At 37.0% G+C, this 18,528-nt stretch overlaps 1 protein-coding gene across 2 annotated transcripts; it reads left to right on the top strand.

The window, feature by feature from the left end:
• The first annotated feature begins 1,439 nt into the window (after window positions 1-1,439).
• Window positions 1,440-18,520, top strand: LOC105267759 (uncharacterized). 2 transcript variants are annotated; one of them, XM_011306831.1, is made up of 6 exons: window positions 1,440-1,515; window positions 2,240-4,005; window positions 15,978-16,121; window positions 16,584-16,879; window positions 17,009-17,265; window positions 17,724-18,520. In XM_011306831.1, exons 2-6 carry the CDS (start codon window positions 3,693-3,695, stop codon window positions 18,496-18,498), a joined length of 1,785 nt encoding a protein of 594 aa, XP_011305133.1. In that variant the 5' UTR covers window positions 1,440-1,515; window positions 2,240-3,692; the 3' UTR covers window positions 18,499-18,520. The 2 variants fall into 2 exon arrangements, with proteins under 2 accessions (XP_011305133.1, XP_011305134.1); XM_011306832.1 differs by lacking the exons at window positions 1,440-1,515; window positions 2,240-4,005 and adding an exon at window positions 13,913-13,978.
• Window positions 18,521-18,528: the final 8 nt, after the last annotated feature.

Raw genomic sequence — 18,528 nt, 5'->3', positions numbered from 1 at the left:
GGAAATTATTATTATTTTTTTTTTGAGAAAAAAACGAGGAAAATGTTATTCTTGGTATCGATCTGCTTTTCGAAATTTTTTTCAGGGATATTATTCCTGATCGTAGCCTCTCCTTATCGCAAGATTACTTTAAATTATACTATAATATATTCAGTTTATTCCCCTCAAAATATCTTCAAACAAAGATCTAGAGAAGAAATCTAAAGTATTTTCTAATAATCTGTTTATATTATTTTAAAGAAGAAAATTCGAGAATATCTTGGATTTATAAAACACATAATAAATAAATAACTAGGAGAATTCAAGGTCGCCTGGTATTTCTCAATATTCCAATTTCAAAAATGGCGAGAAGAAACTGAAGAATGCAGGAAAGAATGGAAAAAATTCGAGTCACATCTCCAGTCTAATCTCGTCCTCTCTCGAGTGCTTGTTCTTAATTCCCTAGTCGATAAACTTTTTCCCCCGATACTTTTTTCCCAGTGCAGCTCTTCATGTTTCATGCGCATATATGTACAGTACATGAGGACGAAACTTCAAGGTCGTTCCATTTTCTCACCGAACAAACCACACGGTGGATTGGTTGAGGTACACTCAATGCACTCCCGTTGTCTGACTAGAAGAATTTTTCACTTGTCCATAGAAAATATTTCATGACTTCCACTGAAGAAACACTTGGTTGCACCAAGCTATCCCGAGCTATGTAGGACCAATTTCTGATTGGTCAACTCGTACCGCCAAATTCAAATTCAGCACACGGAGTGCGCAGGTCTCGTCCTTCCTATGAAAGTAGAAACACAAAAATGAAGTTCGCCCGAGTCGAAATATCTCGAAATGCCTCGAAACGCGTAGGGCCAATTCCTAATTGGTCAACTGGACCCGCCAAATTCAAATTCGGCGCACGGAGCGCGCAGTAGGTCTCGCTTAAAAATTATCAAAATTTAATTTTCTTTTTTTTTTATTTCTCTGGCATAATTTTTCTAATAACATCGTTCGGTCTCGTGCCATTTTAAAGAGTACACAGACTTATTCTCCAGTGTTATTCTCATTCTGCCCTATGCCCTGCTTGCCATTTTTTCTCCACCCCATGTATATCTCAGGCATTTAAACACAATGGTTGTGAAGTTGAACGTTGAGCGTTGTTGTGGCTAATAAAAGGCACGCGAAGGATAAAGTGCGTATGTGTTCTATTAAGAAGCCGCTGCGACCCACGAACCCTTATACCATCAACGCCCGCGTCAGGACGTGCCGCAACAACCAGAACTTGGATATAATACACTTCGTCGTGGGGTTACTCCTTGCGTACGGTTCACGTTGGTGTTTCATGGCTCAATGGTGTGGGTATTGTGTAGAGATGGAACGAACCAATGGTGTACAACCGTATTTTTAATGGTGGTAGTACCTATCTTACACTCTGCTCGCCGGCTGCCAAGCGTCAGTGACTTCGCGTCCGCCGGTCCCACCGCATCTCCATACCCCAAAATAGTGACCATTTATTCCACCGTAATTTTCACTTGTGTGAGTACTATTCACATTTCAATCCATTATTAACTCTCTTGCGAAGTGGTAAACTTGAATTTTCTTTCTCATTTTTTTCATTCACCTATCAACCTACAGTGGGTTATTTATTATCGTATTGTTTTATTAGATACATATGCAATGTGAATTTTTAATTCTGTTTTGAATTATAAAACTAGGATATGTGAATTTTTTTCACAGGTACTTTTTTTGTAGTTCACCCTCCGAATCGATCCTAATCGATGGAATTTTTATTTCCCATTTTTTTATAGTATATCACCCCAATACGATTCAATCCCGAAATTGCAATTAAACCGTGTCCGTCCGTGGATGTGTGTGGGTGTATGATAAAAATGTTCTAAACCTCATGTTTGATTTAATTTTTTGATTTGATCAAAAAAAAAAATTTTTTGATTTGATCATTACCGCGGAAAATTCTCCGGAAATTTTCTGAATATCGGTGGAATTCAAAATGATCAGGGGGATATTTGAATTTTTATAGAAACTAATAAATAAGCACACGTCAAAAAAATATCGGATTTCTGTAATTTATTATTATAATACCATTGCATTACCTTCTTCACCTAGTGTATCGGTGAAAAAATCCCCGAAGATGTGTAGATCAAAATCAATCAGTGAGATCAATCGCATCCTTGTTGACGACTTTAATGCCGATTTCTTTAGAATGGAGGAAACCTGAGAATATTTGGCTTTTATTTTGCAGGGAAAGGAACTGAAGAAAGAGGCGTAATATGATGAGTGATAATTCATGGAAAAAATGATGTGCGATGGTAAACGACTGGATCGAATAAAAATGGCAGGTCGAACGTTGGAGTAGAGTGTAGAAGTAGCAGTAAATCATAAACGCCACGGGGAATCGAGTAGAAGGAGATAAGTGCCCCAGCGTGCTAGTGGATTTGCCGATCGCAAGGGCACCAAGTGCATATCCCCGGACCCCCCTGGGGTGTGTAACGCTGTGTCCAGTTAAATCGATCGAATGGCGTGGTTATCACCTGCACAAAAATCGAGCACACGCCGTATCAACGACGAAATTCGGATGATTTATGAGATGGTGTCATGGGGAATAACCACAGGAAATTGGCATTCAGGTGGAGAATTGATTCACAATCTCTACAGCGAATTTTCAACTGAATGACGCACGATCGGTCACAGAGAATTCCGATTGATTGCGACATTATTAAGGATACGACAACCGGTTTACTTTAATAGTAAGTGGTGAATAATCATTGGAGTGAGTGAATGGGGGGAGTACAGTACTGACTGGACAAAAGTACATGAAATTCTCGTGATATAAGTATTAAAATTCATGCGTGCATGACCGATTCCCTTCATTTCGATCCGGTCTGTTCGTTTCTTCATTGGGACCCATCACTCGGTCTACTGTAGCAGCATCTCGTGGTCGCAATGTACCTGCGGAAAATTGCGACTGAGTAAATGATAAGGAGGGCAACAGGGGCGGATAATTGCAACTCTCCGTTGAGCACAACGATCTCTCCTCGCTGCGTTCCGTTGCTCCTGCGGCAACGGATTCCGATCAGTGAGTTAGAAGTTTACTCTTGCCCAGCTCCCGATGATTTTACACATGCATCTATCCACACCAACGGAATAAACCAGACGAAAGCAGACTTACATATCGATATATCCATTATATTGATAATCACCAACAATTGAAACCGTTGAAACTGCTCGGAAAAATGATAATTCAAGTACATCGAATAGCTGAAGAAAGTGATTTGAAAACAGCAATTTTATCCACTTGACTAACCACGACGGAGAAAACTCAAGGAGTAAATTGGTCTTGTGTTTCACAGATGATTTGATTCTTCCGTGAGCCGTGACAACGAGTACTGCCATTCCAGGATTTTTATACTCTCAATTGTTTTATCCGTGTGGATAAAAAAAAAGGGAAAAAGTGACAGTGACGGTGCAACACATCTTCACCTTTCTCTCGTGACTCGATCAGTGAGTGTGACATAATTGAAGAAAGTGTAACCGGAATTTAATACCTGTTGTTATCAACCGGCAAGTCAAGCAGGTTCACCTTCCGCTTTATTAGTGGACGAGATACTATTGGAGAAAATGATTTTTTATTGACATTTACAAGTGACTGATAAGGCTGTGATAATATTTCGTGATTATCTGATAGATCAATCAAGATGTCGTCGAACAGTGAATTTTCATCGATGTCAAGTGGAGAAATTCCGTCATTACCTAAATCTCTGCCTAGCTCACGTGAAGCAACAGCTGAGGGTAATTCAAGTTCGTCGGGTGGATTTATGCCACTGCGTGAGTTTCTCGATCGATTCTCATTACCAAGAGTCGTGAGACTTGAAGCAACTGGTGGTCGACCAGTATTACTCTACAAACAACAGCATCGATCGTTACGTGTCACTGCCACACTGCTAATTCATCGTTATCGTCATGACGTTAAAATCGGACCGGAAATTGTCATTCCCGAGGGATATCCTGGTGAGTTTACCTGTCCCGTTATCACTGGCTTTTCTCATATCTTCACTTGAATTTTTTTCTTTCCTTTTTCATTTATCTTTTTACACCTTTTCTTTTTTTTTTTCTTTATACCCTGATGGGATGGGAAAACCAGTTCCCTAGGTATTATAGCCCTCTTTATATTATACCATCGTGTGGATGATTGAGAGTGCGGGACCAGTACCACTCTCAACATCAGGAAACAATTCAATATTAAATGGAGGTAAAACTAACAAAGTATCATGCAATGTTTATTATTTATGTTTGCATTCGAGACTGGTATCAACTCAATTAATAATACAAAATTGGGGGGAAATTGTGGATAGCTGTGATGTTGAAGTAGAATTAATGAAAATCGTAGATTTTTTCAAGTACGGTTTTCCTAATATAAACTTTTTGTAAAATCTCACTGGGAGAAATCATTACTTCAGCCAAATAAATTTACTTGACAGAAGTAAATTACTTTAGCAGAAGTAATTTCCTTTCGCACTGTACTTCCCGATGAGTGTGATTAGAGTAATCTCTGCACTTGACTAAATCAACTTTTTTTTTCACTTTCATCATAATATTCTATGCCAGTCAAGTCTGTTTTGGATGAGAAATCAAATGAAAATTATTTGCAAATATTTTTAGCATTAAATAATCTCGGCAAAATTATATTGGCCAAATTTTTCTTTTTGTGGTCTATCATTTAAGTAGATAATACGCAGGATACGGGAGTTCAATGCGACGTGGTATGGATTTAATTTTTTTTAGAACAGGAAATGAGAGTAATGAATGAACGAAATGGAGTGTTTTTGCTGGGCATCCAAGACAATAGTTAAACTCATGGTTATCACCTACTTATCGTGCACAACAGAATTAGTCCAGGCCAATGATTATATTCGCAGTAACTGAGAATTACGTAGCATTAAAAATAGTTTAAGAATTTGTGAAGATGAATACCCGAGTAAATAGTATATTATTTGACGCGTTACGCATAAAGTTGAGTAAATATTCGAAAAAACTGGTGCTCTTAAGTGTTTTTGTGGTATTTACGAATGTAAATGAATTGAGAATCTGGGAGTGTGTGCAACGGGGATGGCACTTATTTACCTGAGTAAAACAGCTTCTTTAGCAGCAAGTGTGCAGTCTGAATACAATGAAAAAATTGTTTCCTCGAACAATCAGCGAACAGTACATAGTGAATACTGCAATTTCTTCAGCATATCAACCAGGATATTCACTTGACTGGACTCGAATGTTCGTACGTCTTGGCGGAAAAAAATATTAGATGCTATGGAAGAAGAAAAAAAAAATAAAAATCAAATGCTCAGAGGAGTTGAAAGGGATAAGGAAAGAAAATACAAAGCCCGTTATGTACTGTACAGTGGTGCATGTGTCAGGTGAGCGACCCTGCCTATTAGCATGGCATTACCCATGGGCTCTTGTCTATCGTTACAACAGTGAAAATCTTCGAGTGTTTTATGTCCAATAACAAATATAAACCAACAAAATTGGTAATGGATAATTAGTTGATCCTCAAAAGGTAAATTCAAGTCATTAAAATTCCTCAAACCATTTTCGTGTACCAGTTTTCATAGATAACAAAAGCTAACAAAAGGATAATGGAAATAAATAATTGAATCAGTTATTCTTGTTCACGTTTTCCCAACGCTACCAGAATTTTTTCTTTTCTGTCACCCAAATTTTTTTGGTTTTACCTATATTAAAAAAAAAATCAAAAATTCTCAATTTTCAAATGAATACGATTGATATGACCTTTTGTACCCATTTCTACGTGCATGATATTGCAATTGAGATGGGCAATGCATGCGAAGGAGGGGAAATATTTTTGAGGGAGAAAATGCCGATAGGGGAGGGCTGCACGAATTAAGGTAATTCTACTGTATCCGTCATTCTTCATTCACTGAATAGAAAATATAAATAAACCACTGAGTGGAAGTTAAAATGTTAAACACGATGTTGTGCACCATCGTCTATTTGCTTGATCAATTTGCCAGCACGTGAGTCAGACGATGCGAATGTGTGAGAATGGGATAAGAGCCACTAAGGGGTATCGTGCATCTCGAAAGATGTCGATGAGGCGAGCTCACATAATTGCAGCGACGATACGTGGTGATTCGTCTTCAATGTTAACATATTACTCAAGAGGGTGGAGATAATCCAACTGTCCTCCAAAGTTAAAACCAACATATCCTACCCATTACAATATTACCCTGAAGAAGACTAACATAATGTAGACATGACATTAACACGACGGAAATTTAATAAAAATAGTATTTACAATGATGTTTCAACGACCTTGCCTGACTACCCACGAGAAGTTTCTTTCATTCGCAATCATTCGACTCTGTCCTATCACTCCTATAATGGCGATCGGTGAAAATCCTCTGGCATTTTGATTCTTCCTCCCACGTCTTCACACTTTGTGTCAAACAATCTAACGGTTGCATCCGTAGGAAGAATTTATCGTATTCTATGGAAATTATCTGATATTTTTTCATGGGGTGGTGTCAAGTGATAAACCGATTCGCCATTCAATGATGAAATTCAATGGTCTTTAGTGGATGTCAAGTTGGGAATTAATAGTTCAATTTTGTGAATCATTATTGTGAGATTTACTCCCCGGATTGAATGCACGGTATTTGCATTCCAGTGTTCTACTTCATGACCCGTTTTGCTCATTACAATTGCGTAAGATGACAGACTTCGTGAAATGCACGACACAGTTCCGTTTCATCGTGACTACTGTCTCCTGCAAGTGGTTTATCGAATGTACGCACGTGCAGTCATGAATCGATGTGTAGGGTGCAATTCAGATCAAATAAAGTGAATTTGTATGCAGCTGCATGGCCTTTAGGGATTGGAATGTTTGAGTTATTTTGGGGCTTGAAATGTAGATTAGAATACAATCATGGGAGTCATTCCACGGAAATTATCTGAATAAAGCGAAAATTTAAAAAATTGAAAATTGAAAAAAAAACAAAAAAGGGTTAAGAGAAAAAAATATCCAACTGTGAGGCTTTAAAGGCCTTAAAGGTCTCCTCATACAGAAAATAAATTCTTGAGAAAAATCCAAGTCTTCCCACAATCTTGAGATGCTGCTATGAAAATTGCGTAGGAATATTCATCAATACTCATGAATGCAATAGAAAACAATCCAAATTGAATTATTTCTTGAAAAATCACTGCATGAGTGAAAAAAATAATTCTTAGCAAATGAATAAGCGTGGAATGAAAATACGATCTCGAAGTCAACGAACCACGAATTGTTCCATTGATGTGACGATCATGAAGATGACGATTAGCTGGTGAAAAAGAAACTCTCAGTTTCATGGGAGTTACCATTTTCGTCACAAGGAACAGCCTATCCCCATCTATTATAATCGACTTAGGGAGTAGATGAGAGTAAAAACAAAATTGTGCACAATCTAAAAACTTTAGGTGGTTGTGTGCATCAATGGTACTTTTGCCTAGAGTTTGATGTTTTCTGAGAAGATTATCCGCCATCACGAATCCCTTGGAGATGAAGAAAAGGAATCCCGCGTGGACTACACGGTAAAAATGAAGATATTGCTCAAGATAGCACTGGTGCTTATTAAGGATGTACCTTGAGATTTGCGATTATAAAGTGCACCAGGAATGTACATTTTTTCATTTATTTTTTAAATATTTTTTGTCGAATCTTTTCGTTCCTTTATTGCTTCGGAGAAATCCACACAATGGGCTCTGATCTGGTTCAAGTGCTCTCCTTTTCAAATGCTGGGAGTTCCTACTCGTTTTATGATGTTTTAATGGTCTCAATAATTCAGGGTATTCCCAAACCTACGACGAAGATGTATAAATCGATAGAACTCGAACGATTTTTCCAAATCAATATTTTGGAAATGGAAATAGAAAATGTCTTATTGCACTTTCTCTCTGAATAATATTCGAGTGAACTTTTCTTCAGCCAAATTTTTGGATGTGATATTTTTAAAATGAATAAAATTTAGAATTAAATAGGTTTTCGTTGTATCGTTTAGGAATCATGCATGTACGTTCGCAATTTAAGAATCAAGATCGCTTGGTAAATACTGTGTGTGTAAATCATCTTTATAAATCGCTCGTATGAATCGATATAAATCTTACCGGTACAATGGGCTACTGGAGGCACTGATACATTGAAAAGAAAAAAAGTCCAAGATTTCTCGCGAGACAGTGAAGGGTTTTGTTATAGTGAAAGATATTTAATGAGGTCTACACCAAGACCTTTGATTGGAACAAACGCCGGTATCAATTTGATCACATATTATGGAGAACATATTGACCCATTCAGCTTTTCCATTGTTGAATGTTTTAAATTAGTTTCTTAGAAGATATAACGATAAAAGGCATCCCGCATTGAAAAAGATATAATCCAAGAGTTGTGAGATGGAGTTTTTTTTCTGGAATTATATTGAATATATCCAAAATATAATCGATGGGGATTTAACACTCGATGAACGTTTTAGGTGATATGTAGAAATGCAAAAGATTTATAAATCGATGGTGATAATTCATCAGCTTTAATAATACACTTTCTCAATTTCCATTCTGAATAATCTAGTCATCAAAACAGCATGCGTCAATTTTCAAACATTTTTTTCTCCTCGAAGTGATGAAACCTGTGATCTCTCGATAAGTCAAAACTTGAGTTCGGTCCTTTCCCTTTCATCGATTGAGCTGTTGATTTGTGATTATAACTTTCTCTCGGTAAAAATTGGATTATCTCTTTGAAGTAACAGAAGAGAGCAAACGGTAATATTACCGGAAAGTTTGGGCATTTGTATTGAATATTTCTCGCCGTGTGCAATCTGAAGCTATAATTATTCACTACCCGGATAAAAAAAAAATTGTAATCGGAATATTTTTTCCAAATTTTCAAATTTCTGGAAAAATTTTCAAAATTTTTTTTTTTAAACAAAAAAAATGGGAAGCACAACAATCGTATTTTTGAAAAATGTTCTGAAAATTTTTTTTTATAATTTCCTAGAAATGTTTACGAATATAATTTTTTTTTAATTATCCCGTTGTCTTCTTACTTTTTAAATTTTTCAATATTCTCAAAAAATACGCCATCTAAATTATAAAAAAACGTTCCTATCAAAATTTTTGAAAATCCTTTCAAAACCTTTCCCAAAAATAAAATTGTTTTGTCTTCCGATTTTTTTTCTCTTCATAAAAAAAAAAAATTCTGAAAAGTTTTCCAGAAATTTTTTGAAAATTTCGAAACAATATTCCGACTACATTTTTTTTTACCCAGGCATCCAAAAAAAAAATGGTCTTGACCTAAAAAAACTCAAAATATCAATTTCCTCGGGGCGACGATTATAACGAAGAAAGAGGTGTGCAAAGTGCCCCATACCACCATAATAACTGTCATCGTGATTTTTCGTTTGGATTACCCCTGAAAGACCAATTTTTCGTAAGAACAATTTTTACGTTATTACACGGAGAATAAAAGTGTTTATTATAATGCGCGCGGTCTGACGAACGATCCAGACACTCGGGCACTCGCATTCGTGATATCAGGTACTTGCGCAAATACCTGAAAGAATGTCTCACCTCATCTCGTGGTTGAAATCTCACACACCCCCATTCTGGTAATGCTCATACACAATCTCTGTTATGTTTGTGCGTTGGCTTTTAAATAACGGTCATTATGTCGCGGATACTCGACGGCCTTGCGAATCTTACGGCTTGCCGCACACCACCGGTACCAGTCCTCCAATATACAACCAACCGGACTCGATCTATCTAGTCACCGAACTCATTCGAGTTAAACCACCGATTCCACCGATTCCACTGCCTCTTCATCCCATCCCATTTATACCTGAAAGTTATTTTTATTATCAAAATTTATCTTCATTTAATGAATCGTTTCACTTAAGTTGTAAATTTTCAATATTTTTACTATCGAGAAATATCAATCCAATCATCATTATATACTCTACGGAAATTTTCCCAATTTCATTGTAAAACATTTTCCATTTTCATTTAAAATTATCAATTTATGAATCTCGAGTAATCGAACCGAATTTATCGAAATATTATATTTACCAATGCCAAAATTTCATGTGTATCCCATTTTTTAAAATGATAACATAATTATTTTTCAAATATTATGAATGGGAGTGAATATTCCCCGGCCATTGAGATGGTTACGTTTTGAAATGAATAACGGTGAACGAACAATTGAGAAAACATTGATAAAATGAATCCTCCAATGAGGGCGGTATTCTATCACTGTCAGGGAAGTCCGCACCCTTCGAATGCTTTCAATCCATCAATTGCGGTACAACCTACCTCAACGTGTGTGATCTACCCTCTGGAGATACTCCTAACAACTTCAGTCATAACTTGTAATAAAGTAAATAAACTTACCGGTACATGAGAATAAAAAAGTAAGATGGACTTTGTAATAGATTCGGCATACCTCGAGGGATGACAAATTGAAGAGCAGTTCAATCAATCATTATCCAATCGTCATTCCCACTCCAATCCAGGAAATTTCGTTTGAATTTTTTAATCTACTGACATGAACCGAAAATTTACAAACATCGGTGGATAGTGATGATGTAACGTATTATTGACCAGAGCCTATTAAGATTTATCAGAGTCATGAGGGTTATGAGGGTCTCAAGGAATGTCATATTCTCAAACTATAAGCACCGTTAAAAATTCCTATGTAATTTTTCCAATCGAAAGGTCTTTAACCCCTCGTTATTCATTTTTCCTTGGGGTTATCAAATAAATGTTTAATGCCAAATTTAAAAATCAAATAATTCTTTTCTTTTTATTTTTTTCCGTCAATTGAGTATTTATTTCCACTGAAAAATGGAAAGCAGATGCCCACACCCAGAATTCTCTAAAGGCAGAAATTCAAGTGACAAATCAGAAAAATATTTGCTGCGTGTATTATTATGGAGAATTCAGGATAAAGCTATTCGGATGGTCGACTATGAAGTACGTATTCGTCAGTGAAACGTAATTCCCAGCTTTCACTGGTTTCTTCTTTGAGGATAGGCTTGAATGGTCCCATCGATCTTGAAATGAAACAAAACAGAATTGTAGCCCGATGAACCGTGAATAGTAATCAGACAGGAGATATCATTCTTTCGCCACACCCCTAGACATGGTAACTTTATTGATCCCCGGGAGAGTTGCAGACAGAAACTGCCCATTGAAATATTTATTGCTCATGATAAATACTTCCTTATAAAATAATTTCCATTTGTAGTACTAACAAGAATAGATGGGGAGTAAAACGAATGAATCAACTAAAACAGCACGTGCTCATTATGAATCAGTAGGCAGAGAATATTTATCATTGCCTTAAAACTGAACTCGACATGTTAATTATCTCATAAATTCCTCAAATCTTACGATATGACGATTAAGAACTTTATTGAAGAATAAACCCTACATTCCTCTATAAACTCTCATTCAACGAGTTATTGCCGGTATCATCCGATTTTTTTTATTTTTTTCGGAAAGAAGAAGTTGAAGCATGTTGAAATTTTTTGGAGAAGTTTTCCGAAATTTTTACGGTATTTAGATGAATCGATGGGCAATTTTCGTTGCTTATGAAATAGTGGATGGATTGAATCAATCGATTGAAAAAATTTCTTCGTAATACATCAATCTTATGACAAGGGGAAACCTTCGGAGGTCATCGTCCTCTCAATGGCAGGAACAATGTTGGGACCCCTGTGATTCTGAGGAAAGAAAGTTCGTGCACGCATGGGTGGAAAATAGAATGAAAGGAAAAATTAATATCCAAGGGCTTTTCAAAACCCACCTGGAGGTAGGCAGTGAGCATCTGTCCAGAGGACCAGCAGTTTCAAGATCCTCGGGATGATCCACTCGCGTCCTGAAACCTCTTTTGTACGTTTCAGCCACACCCAACCACCAGATGTGCCCCTTTCACAATTTCAATGAAAATCCCAACTCTTACAATCTTAATTGCAACAATAAGTATGCGAAGAATCAATTACAATATGAAAATCGAAATATACGTAATTATCGCATTTTTATTGTCACAGTCCAATAAATTCTAGCTTGATATTAACCCGGGTAAAAAAAATTGTAATCGTAATATTTTTTCCAAATTTTCAAAAAATTTCTGGAAAACTTTTCCGGAATTTTTTTTTTTAACAAAAAAAATGGAAAGTACAACAATTGTATTTTTGAGAAATGTTTTGAAAAATTTTTCAAAACCTTTTCCAAAAATAAAATTTTTTTTTTCACTTTTTTTTCTGCTTTATAAAAAAAAATTCTGAAAAGTTTTCCAAAAATTTTGCGAAAGTTTGGAAAAAATTTTCCCATTAAAATTTTTTTTTATCCGGGCACTTAGAAATAAATATGGATAATTTATTATGTAAATCAACTTTTTTTTTAATCACAGAACCGGTCATGCCATCATTTAATTAAGTTTTAACTCACCCAATGGAGATAGAAATCGTTTTCATCAGCGCATGACACAGGATTTAAATTTCTGCGAGCCAAAACGATTTTATTAATTGAAGCCCAAGGAAATTATCGAACATGAAATAGAATGCAAAAAAAAAATAATCTAAAAAACCGATGATTCGATTGAATTAGCGAAGATTTTGTAAATGTACGAAATGCGTAATTGTAATTTCAAGGAGTAGGGAGTATGTAAAAAAAAAGAGGTTGACTGCAATAATCTCAGGATAATTAAAATTTCAATGAGTTGACTTGCAAAATTGTGTTGCGGGTACATGTGAAAAGTCAGTTGAATTGTAACTAGTGTGTTGGCACTGGTTCTTGCGGCACGGCAATTAAATCAATAACACGGGTGGTATTCCACCATAATTGCATAAGTTAATTAGTTCAACCGGAAGATTAACAATGAAAAACAAAGAGAGAGAATCAGAGGTGGTTATGACGTGTAACAGCGAGTTGAGTGTATCTACAGTTGATTCGTAAATTCATGAAGCCTCATTGAAGTGGATATAATTATGCTCTCTATGTGGGAGAACTTGCCACTCAACTATGCCCCAACTATATCCGATGAAAATAGAAAGTGAAGGAAGAGGAGCACCTCAAATTGTGTAATGGCAAGAAAAAAAGCGATACCATCATTTATTTATTCTTCTCGCCTGACTTACACCGTATGAAATAACACCCCCTGACTTCACGCAGGGCACGTGGCGTACACCTGGGATTCACTCTCAAATATCAGCCGCAAAACATGTATACACATACCTCCTGCATCTGGTGCATTAAAGCGAAACGAAACGCTTCGAATTTTCTGCTTGGCATGAGATCAAACTGTGCGAGAGACGCGCCTTCATTTTTCTTTTATTTATTAACGCGTCACTTGTTAATGTTACCTCTGTAAAAAATGCGCACTATAAAACGATCCAGATAAAAGCGCCATTTTTTTCCAGTACATAAAATATAAGTATCCATTTTTCATCGTATGAAATACAAAAAATTTTCGCTATTTCTGGAATTATTCCTCGAAAATAAAACGGCCGATTGATTTCATTATTTTTGGCTGTACCCAATGATGCGGTTTAAATGGCAAACAATTTTTGTTCTAAAATCGATCGAGGAGGGGATGTCAAAAAATATAATCCGTGACGCTGCGTTGAAAGATGTGAAAAGTTTCTTGAATGCCAAAAATTTCAGTCTCAAATTCACAACGGAGAATTTCAAACAGAAAGTGATCATTTAGCAGTTCTTTTTTTTTTTAACTGTTCGCCATAAAAATATAAATAAAAAGGTGTAAAGATTTAAGAGATTTTGAGAAGAACTCTATAGGAGACACGATGGAATTAATGGAACTCGTAATAGAAAAGAGGGACTATAACATAAATGGTGTGTGTGAGGCGTTCACCGTGAGGAGAGACCCCCGTTATAGATGACATAACGGAAATCGCACGTAGAAAAACATAAAAAGGTACATGAGCACTATCACATGCACAGGTCGGCGTGGGGGTTGAGGAGAAATGGAGGGGAATATTTTACTCAATTAATTGAACCGGTATTCCTGATTTTTCAGAGTGATCAGTACTTTACGCTCACTTCCCACATTATTTATTATTTTTTATCATTCGTGTCTTCGTTTTTCCATTATTCTTATATAAAACCATAAAAAAAAATCACGAGTGCGAATGAACAATTCCGCTCAAAACTATACTGCCCATTTATCCTGTTCCCACACAATTTGTTATACACAACACGAAAATCCCAACATTCATCTTGGATGTACACGAGTGTAATAGTAGTGGTATTGATGATGACTTAAAAAAAATAATATAAATTTAATAACTTGATAACGGAAGATGTTATATAGCCCCTAGGTTTTCGATAATTCAAACCGGCACTTCTTGAGCATTTTCGTCTCGCGAGGAATTCACTATTTATCACCAACAATTCATCAGAATTGTTTTTTTAAATTTTATTTTTTAATCGTGCAGTTTATGGTATTACATGTACGGCTTGTTTGTGTTTTAATACCCGTTGGATTCCTCGGTGCGCGAAAAGGCAACAAATTACGGGGCCGCAAGGGTGTCGTTGATGTCATTAAGGTAATTAATTAATTGCTCGGCTGATTAATTTCGTAATTTTATACAGAGTTCAAGGGCAAGTATCACTGAACCCGAACGATAATGTTGGTCATGTGGAAAATGCTAATGCATGCGTTAGAGATGTACACTCGAGGCGCTAACGATCCTTGCGTGATTCTGGCTTATTAATTAATTAAGATGGAGCTTTCAGGATTGACACAAGTCATACCACGATGTGGGGGATTTTTTTTAACGTAAATAGACACCCACTTATTCTCGTTGTATCACGGATTAAGATATTACGACAAGGGAACGTGTGAGTTACGTGACAACTTATGGGGGACACGAGCGTCTCTGGTTCATTACCATAATCTTTATAAATCTAAACCAGGTTTTATCGCGGTACTAGCTACACTGGAGTTATTCAGCGCTGATAAATGGTTCAATATTTTCTCTCGGGACTCTCAAGGAAGGCTATTATGCAAACAAAAGGTGTAACTATTACAGATTTTTACACTGAGAGAAACATTCTGAATGATTTTGGAAATCTATTATTCAATTGTATTTTAGACAATCAACAGTATTTTTTAATGGTGCATTAGCTCGATGGTTTTCCTTCATTCAAGGTCTCAGAAATTTTGCGCTTAACAGAAGTCGGGGTTTATGACGAATTAAGCTCAATCACATTTTATGAGACTAATAAAAATCCCAACAAGTAACAAGTTCAGAGAAAAATCATTTTATTTTGAAAAACAGATGTGCTTCAATTTGACATTTATTTCGTTCATTTCCAGGAAACTTTATTTCGAGAAACAAAGATATCATTTTAGCGAAGGTTGTTATCTCGCGGATATTGTACGTCTCTGGCGGTCTTTTTAAGTGGTCATATTTACTTGGACGGCAATTACCATTAGAGTAGAAAATTTCAATCCAATTTTTTTTTCAAGTGAAACATTTATTTCGAAAAATCCAGATTACCACTAGATAAAAACTATAAAGTTACAGATTACGAAGTAGGACAACCGTAAAAATCCCTTTCGATCATAAACATCAATGCTTCAATGCTCCAAGTACAAAAATTATTTCCCCCGATGAGCCAATTTTCTATAAACCCTCAAATACGAAAGTACTCCTATCATGCACATGTTTTTAATTAAATTTTTTCCAACCACTTACTTAATTTTTTTATATCTCCCATAGAAACCCATAAAAAATTATGAACGCAACAATTTTGAATGTCTCCACTCCACTCCAGGTGTTGACGTTGCCCCAGGATCCCCAGTATATGAGGGACACAAACATGAAATCCAGAAAATCCCCAATCCTGAGCTGATTTTTTCGAAACCCGGAGGATTATAAAAAGTAATGGTGCAATTTATTCTGTTGCAGGATGGTTTTCAGTGGTGTCAGGTAGCAACGCAATGGGCAATGCACGAGTATATCGCCGGATCGAGAACCTAGTGCGTGCCGGGGTACCAGCTTTTCTTCTTGCGGCGCCACTACGTGCCTACACCCTCACGCACTCCAAGATGGGTTAGTTAGTTACCATGTCATGCTCCCTCACGCGCCACTTTACTTCTTCCATCGACAATCCCGATTAATTGATCCTCTCCCTTCCTCCCCCTCCCTCTCCATTCCTCCCCCTCCCTCGTCCTACCACCCCCCTCCCACTCCCACCCACTCCACATCTGCAGCCGCGAATGCCTCATGTATTCGCATTACGCGTAAGTGAGGTGTAACCGGTTCACATCGTCAACGATCCAAAAAGAAAAAATTCCCTCCACCAAAAAAAAAGAAAATAAAATTTAATTGAAAAAATGAATAATCCCAAAGGCATCAGGCACTCGCTTTATGCGCAAGGCAATATTGATTCGCAGCTATTATTCTCCCACTCTGGCATTTTGACATAATTTTGTATATAACATCCTCAATTGCATTAATGAGTAATTATTGTCCTGGAATAGTGGATTAATTAGGAGTGAAAATATTGTACAGGGGATGGAAATCTACGGGCTCACTACACGAAGACGACGATTCGTGCTGGTGAAGTGCTGCGATTAATAGCGGTCTTTCAAGACACGAGAAAATACAGTGCCTTTGGTATCACCGGTGGAACAGCAGAGAAAGACCAATACGCCCAGTGTTTAAATTCTCACGGTCGCGAGGTCTTTGCGGCATTATCATCGCGCGGTGAATTTTACGCAATATGCCAGAGTAGCAATGCGGACACAGGAAGCGATGCTGTTCTCTACAGGGTGCATCATCTTGTGAAACGGGCGTTGCCCCTCAGGGTGAGTATCTCGAGCATCTATAATAGATCGATGGATAGATAAACCGATCATGACTGTGTCTTTATCATTTTATTCTCTTTGTTAGTGCTCGTCTGTGTGTGTGTATTTTTTTATTTGCTCTGTGTAAAGGTACGACTGGTAGCGGGTCCACTTCCGGTGCCATTGCCAAGAGAATATGGTGGTCTCATGCAACTGGAAACCTCCACGAGGGGCTCAATTGTCCTTGGTTGTGTTGTACCTGAACGGCCCGTTCATAATCCTGAGATGCTGGAGCTCGTTGCATCTGGTAATGGCGCACCAAGAGTCAGGAGAGCAACATTAGGATATCCTTCTGAAGCTAGACTACTCACTTCCCCAAAGATGCAACGATTACTCGCTGCCTGCAGGTAACTATTGTAATTCAACTCTCGTTTCAGTTGTTATTCGTTTTTCATCGATAAGTTTTCTTGCATTTTTCATCTCACCGCTAAATACCAAGTTGAGATGAGAGGTTGAGATTAGAGGGGTTCTCTGAATTCGTGTAAAAAATTATCGTTCGTGATACAATTCTGGACCAATGCTGGAGTGTGATGAGTAAATTTTTTACTTCTGAAAAGTACTATCATTTCGATCACGAAACATTTCCGAGCAAAATGCATTTTCTCTGAATTCATAACAAAACAATTATTCGCAACGACAAAAAAACTCGTGTGAAAATCGAAAAATCTATTCTAAACTCAATTGCTAATTTATTTATTTATCCTTGAATAATCGTTTCTTAGTGAGTTGAAAAATAATTATCGCAAATTTCTCATTTGGAATTATTCGACGATTGATCAACTGGAATATTTTTATGTGATTAAAGCCGAGCAGTTGGAGATCGGGCAACGGAGCCTCGAGTGGCCCCTCAAAAAATTCCAACCACAAACTCAAGTACTCCAATTAATGAAGAAGGACGGGAGATGCATTTAAAAAAGATAAAACCAAGAGGCGAGACAAAACCCATCCTCCAGAGTTTACGTGATGGTATTGAACACCTGAAGAAAACAACAGTACGTGAACGGAGTCAGAGCCGCAATCAAAATTCATCAAATGGTTTCTTAGAACGTATAACGAAACTAACACACGTCGGTGGTCGTAACAGAAATCCAGCGAAAAAATCAGCGTCATTTACATTTGCAGTGAAACCGGAAATTGTTGTCAAGGCCAAGGAGCGGTACTCGAGTTTAGAAGCGGATGTCACGTCCCAGAATCATCATGCCAATTCAAAATTACCAGTTCAAAGATCGATTTCAACGAGTGTCCTTGAAACACCAGTTCACGTTGAATTGCAGCCTAATTACTCGAGGGTGAGAGACAGTTTAATGCCCCTACCGACCCCACCACCAAAACACACACATATATCCACAAAGCCAGACAATATTTATGCTGAAATATGTGAGACTGAGACGAGTAACAAGGTGCAGGAATGTCCAGGCAGTCATGTCATTGCTAGAATCAAGATTATTGTTAAGAGTGGTGACTCTTATCTCCAAGAGGATGAGCAAGAAGAGAGGTATGCTAATTCAATGATTACTACTCAACAGATTGATTCTATCATCCACACAGAAGATGATGTTATTTACAACACCATTTTCTGATAACTTAAAGTGTAAAATGCCAAGATGTAC

This window comes from Fopius arisanus, unplaced genomic scaffold, assembly GCF_000806365.1.
Source record: "Fopius arisanus strain USDA-PBARC FA_bdor unplaced genomic scaffold, ASM80636v1 scaffold00050, whole genome shotgun sequence".
Lineage (NCBI taxonomy): Eukaryota > Metazoa > Arthropoda > Insecta > Hymenoptera > Braconidae > Fopius > Fopius arisanus.
Note: the sequence above shows the minus strand (reverse complement) of the source record. Positions and strands in the feature narration are given on the sequence as shown.

Bases quoted from the DNA above. Each gene is read 5' to 3' on its own strand.
- LOC105267759 (XM_011306831.1), top strand. From the start codon at position 3,693: ATGTCGTCGAACAGTGAATTTTCATCGATGTCAAGTGGAGAAATTCCG. The intron at 4,006-15,977 runs GTGAGTTTACCT...ATTCTGTTGCAG, and splicing joins CATTCCCGAGGGATATCCTG to GATGGTTTTCAGTGGTGTCA. The intron at 16,122-16,583 runs GTTAGTTAGTTA...AATATTGTACAG, and splicing joins CCTCACGCACTCCAAGATGG to GGGATGGAAATCTACGGGCT.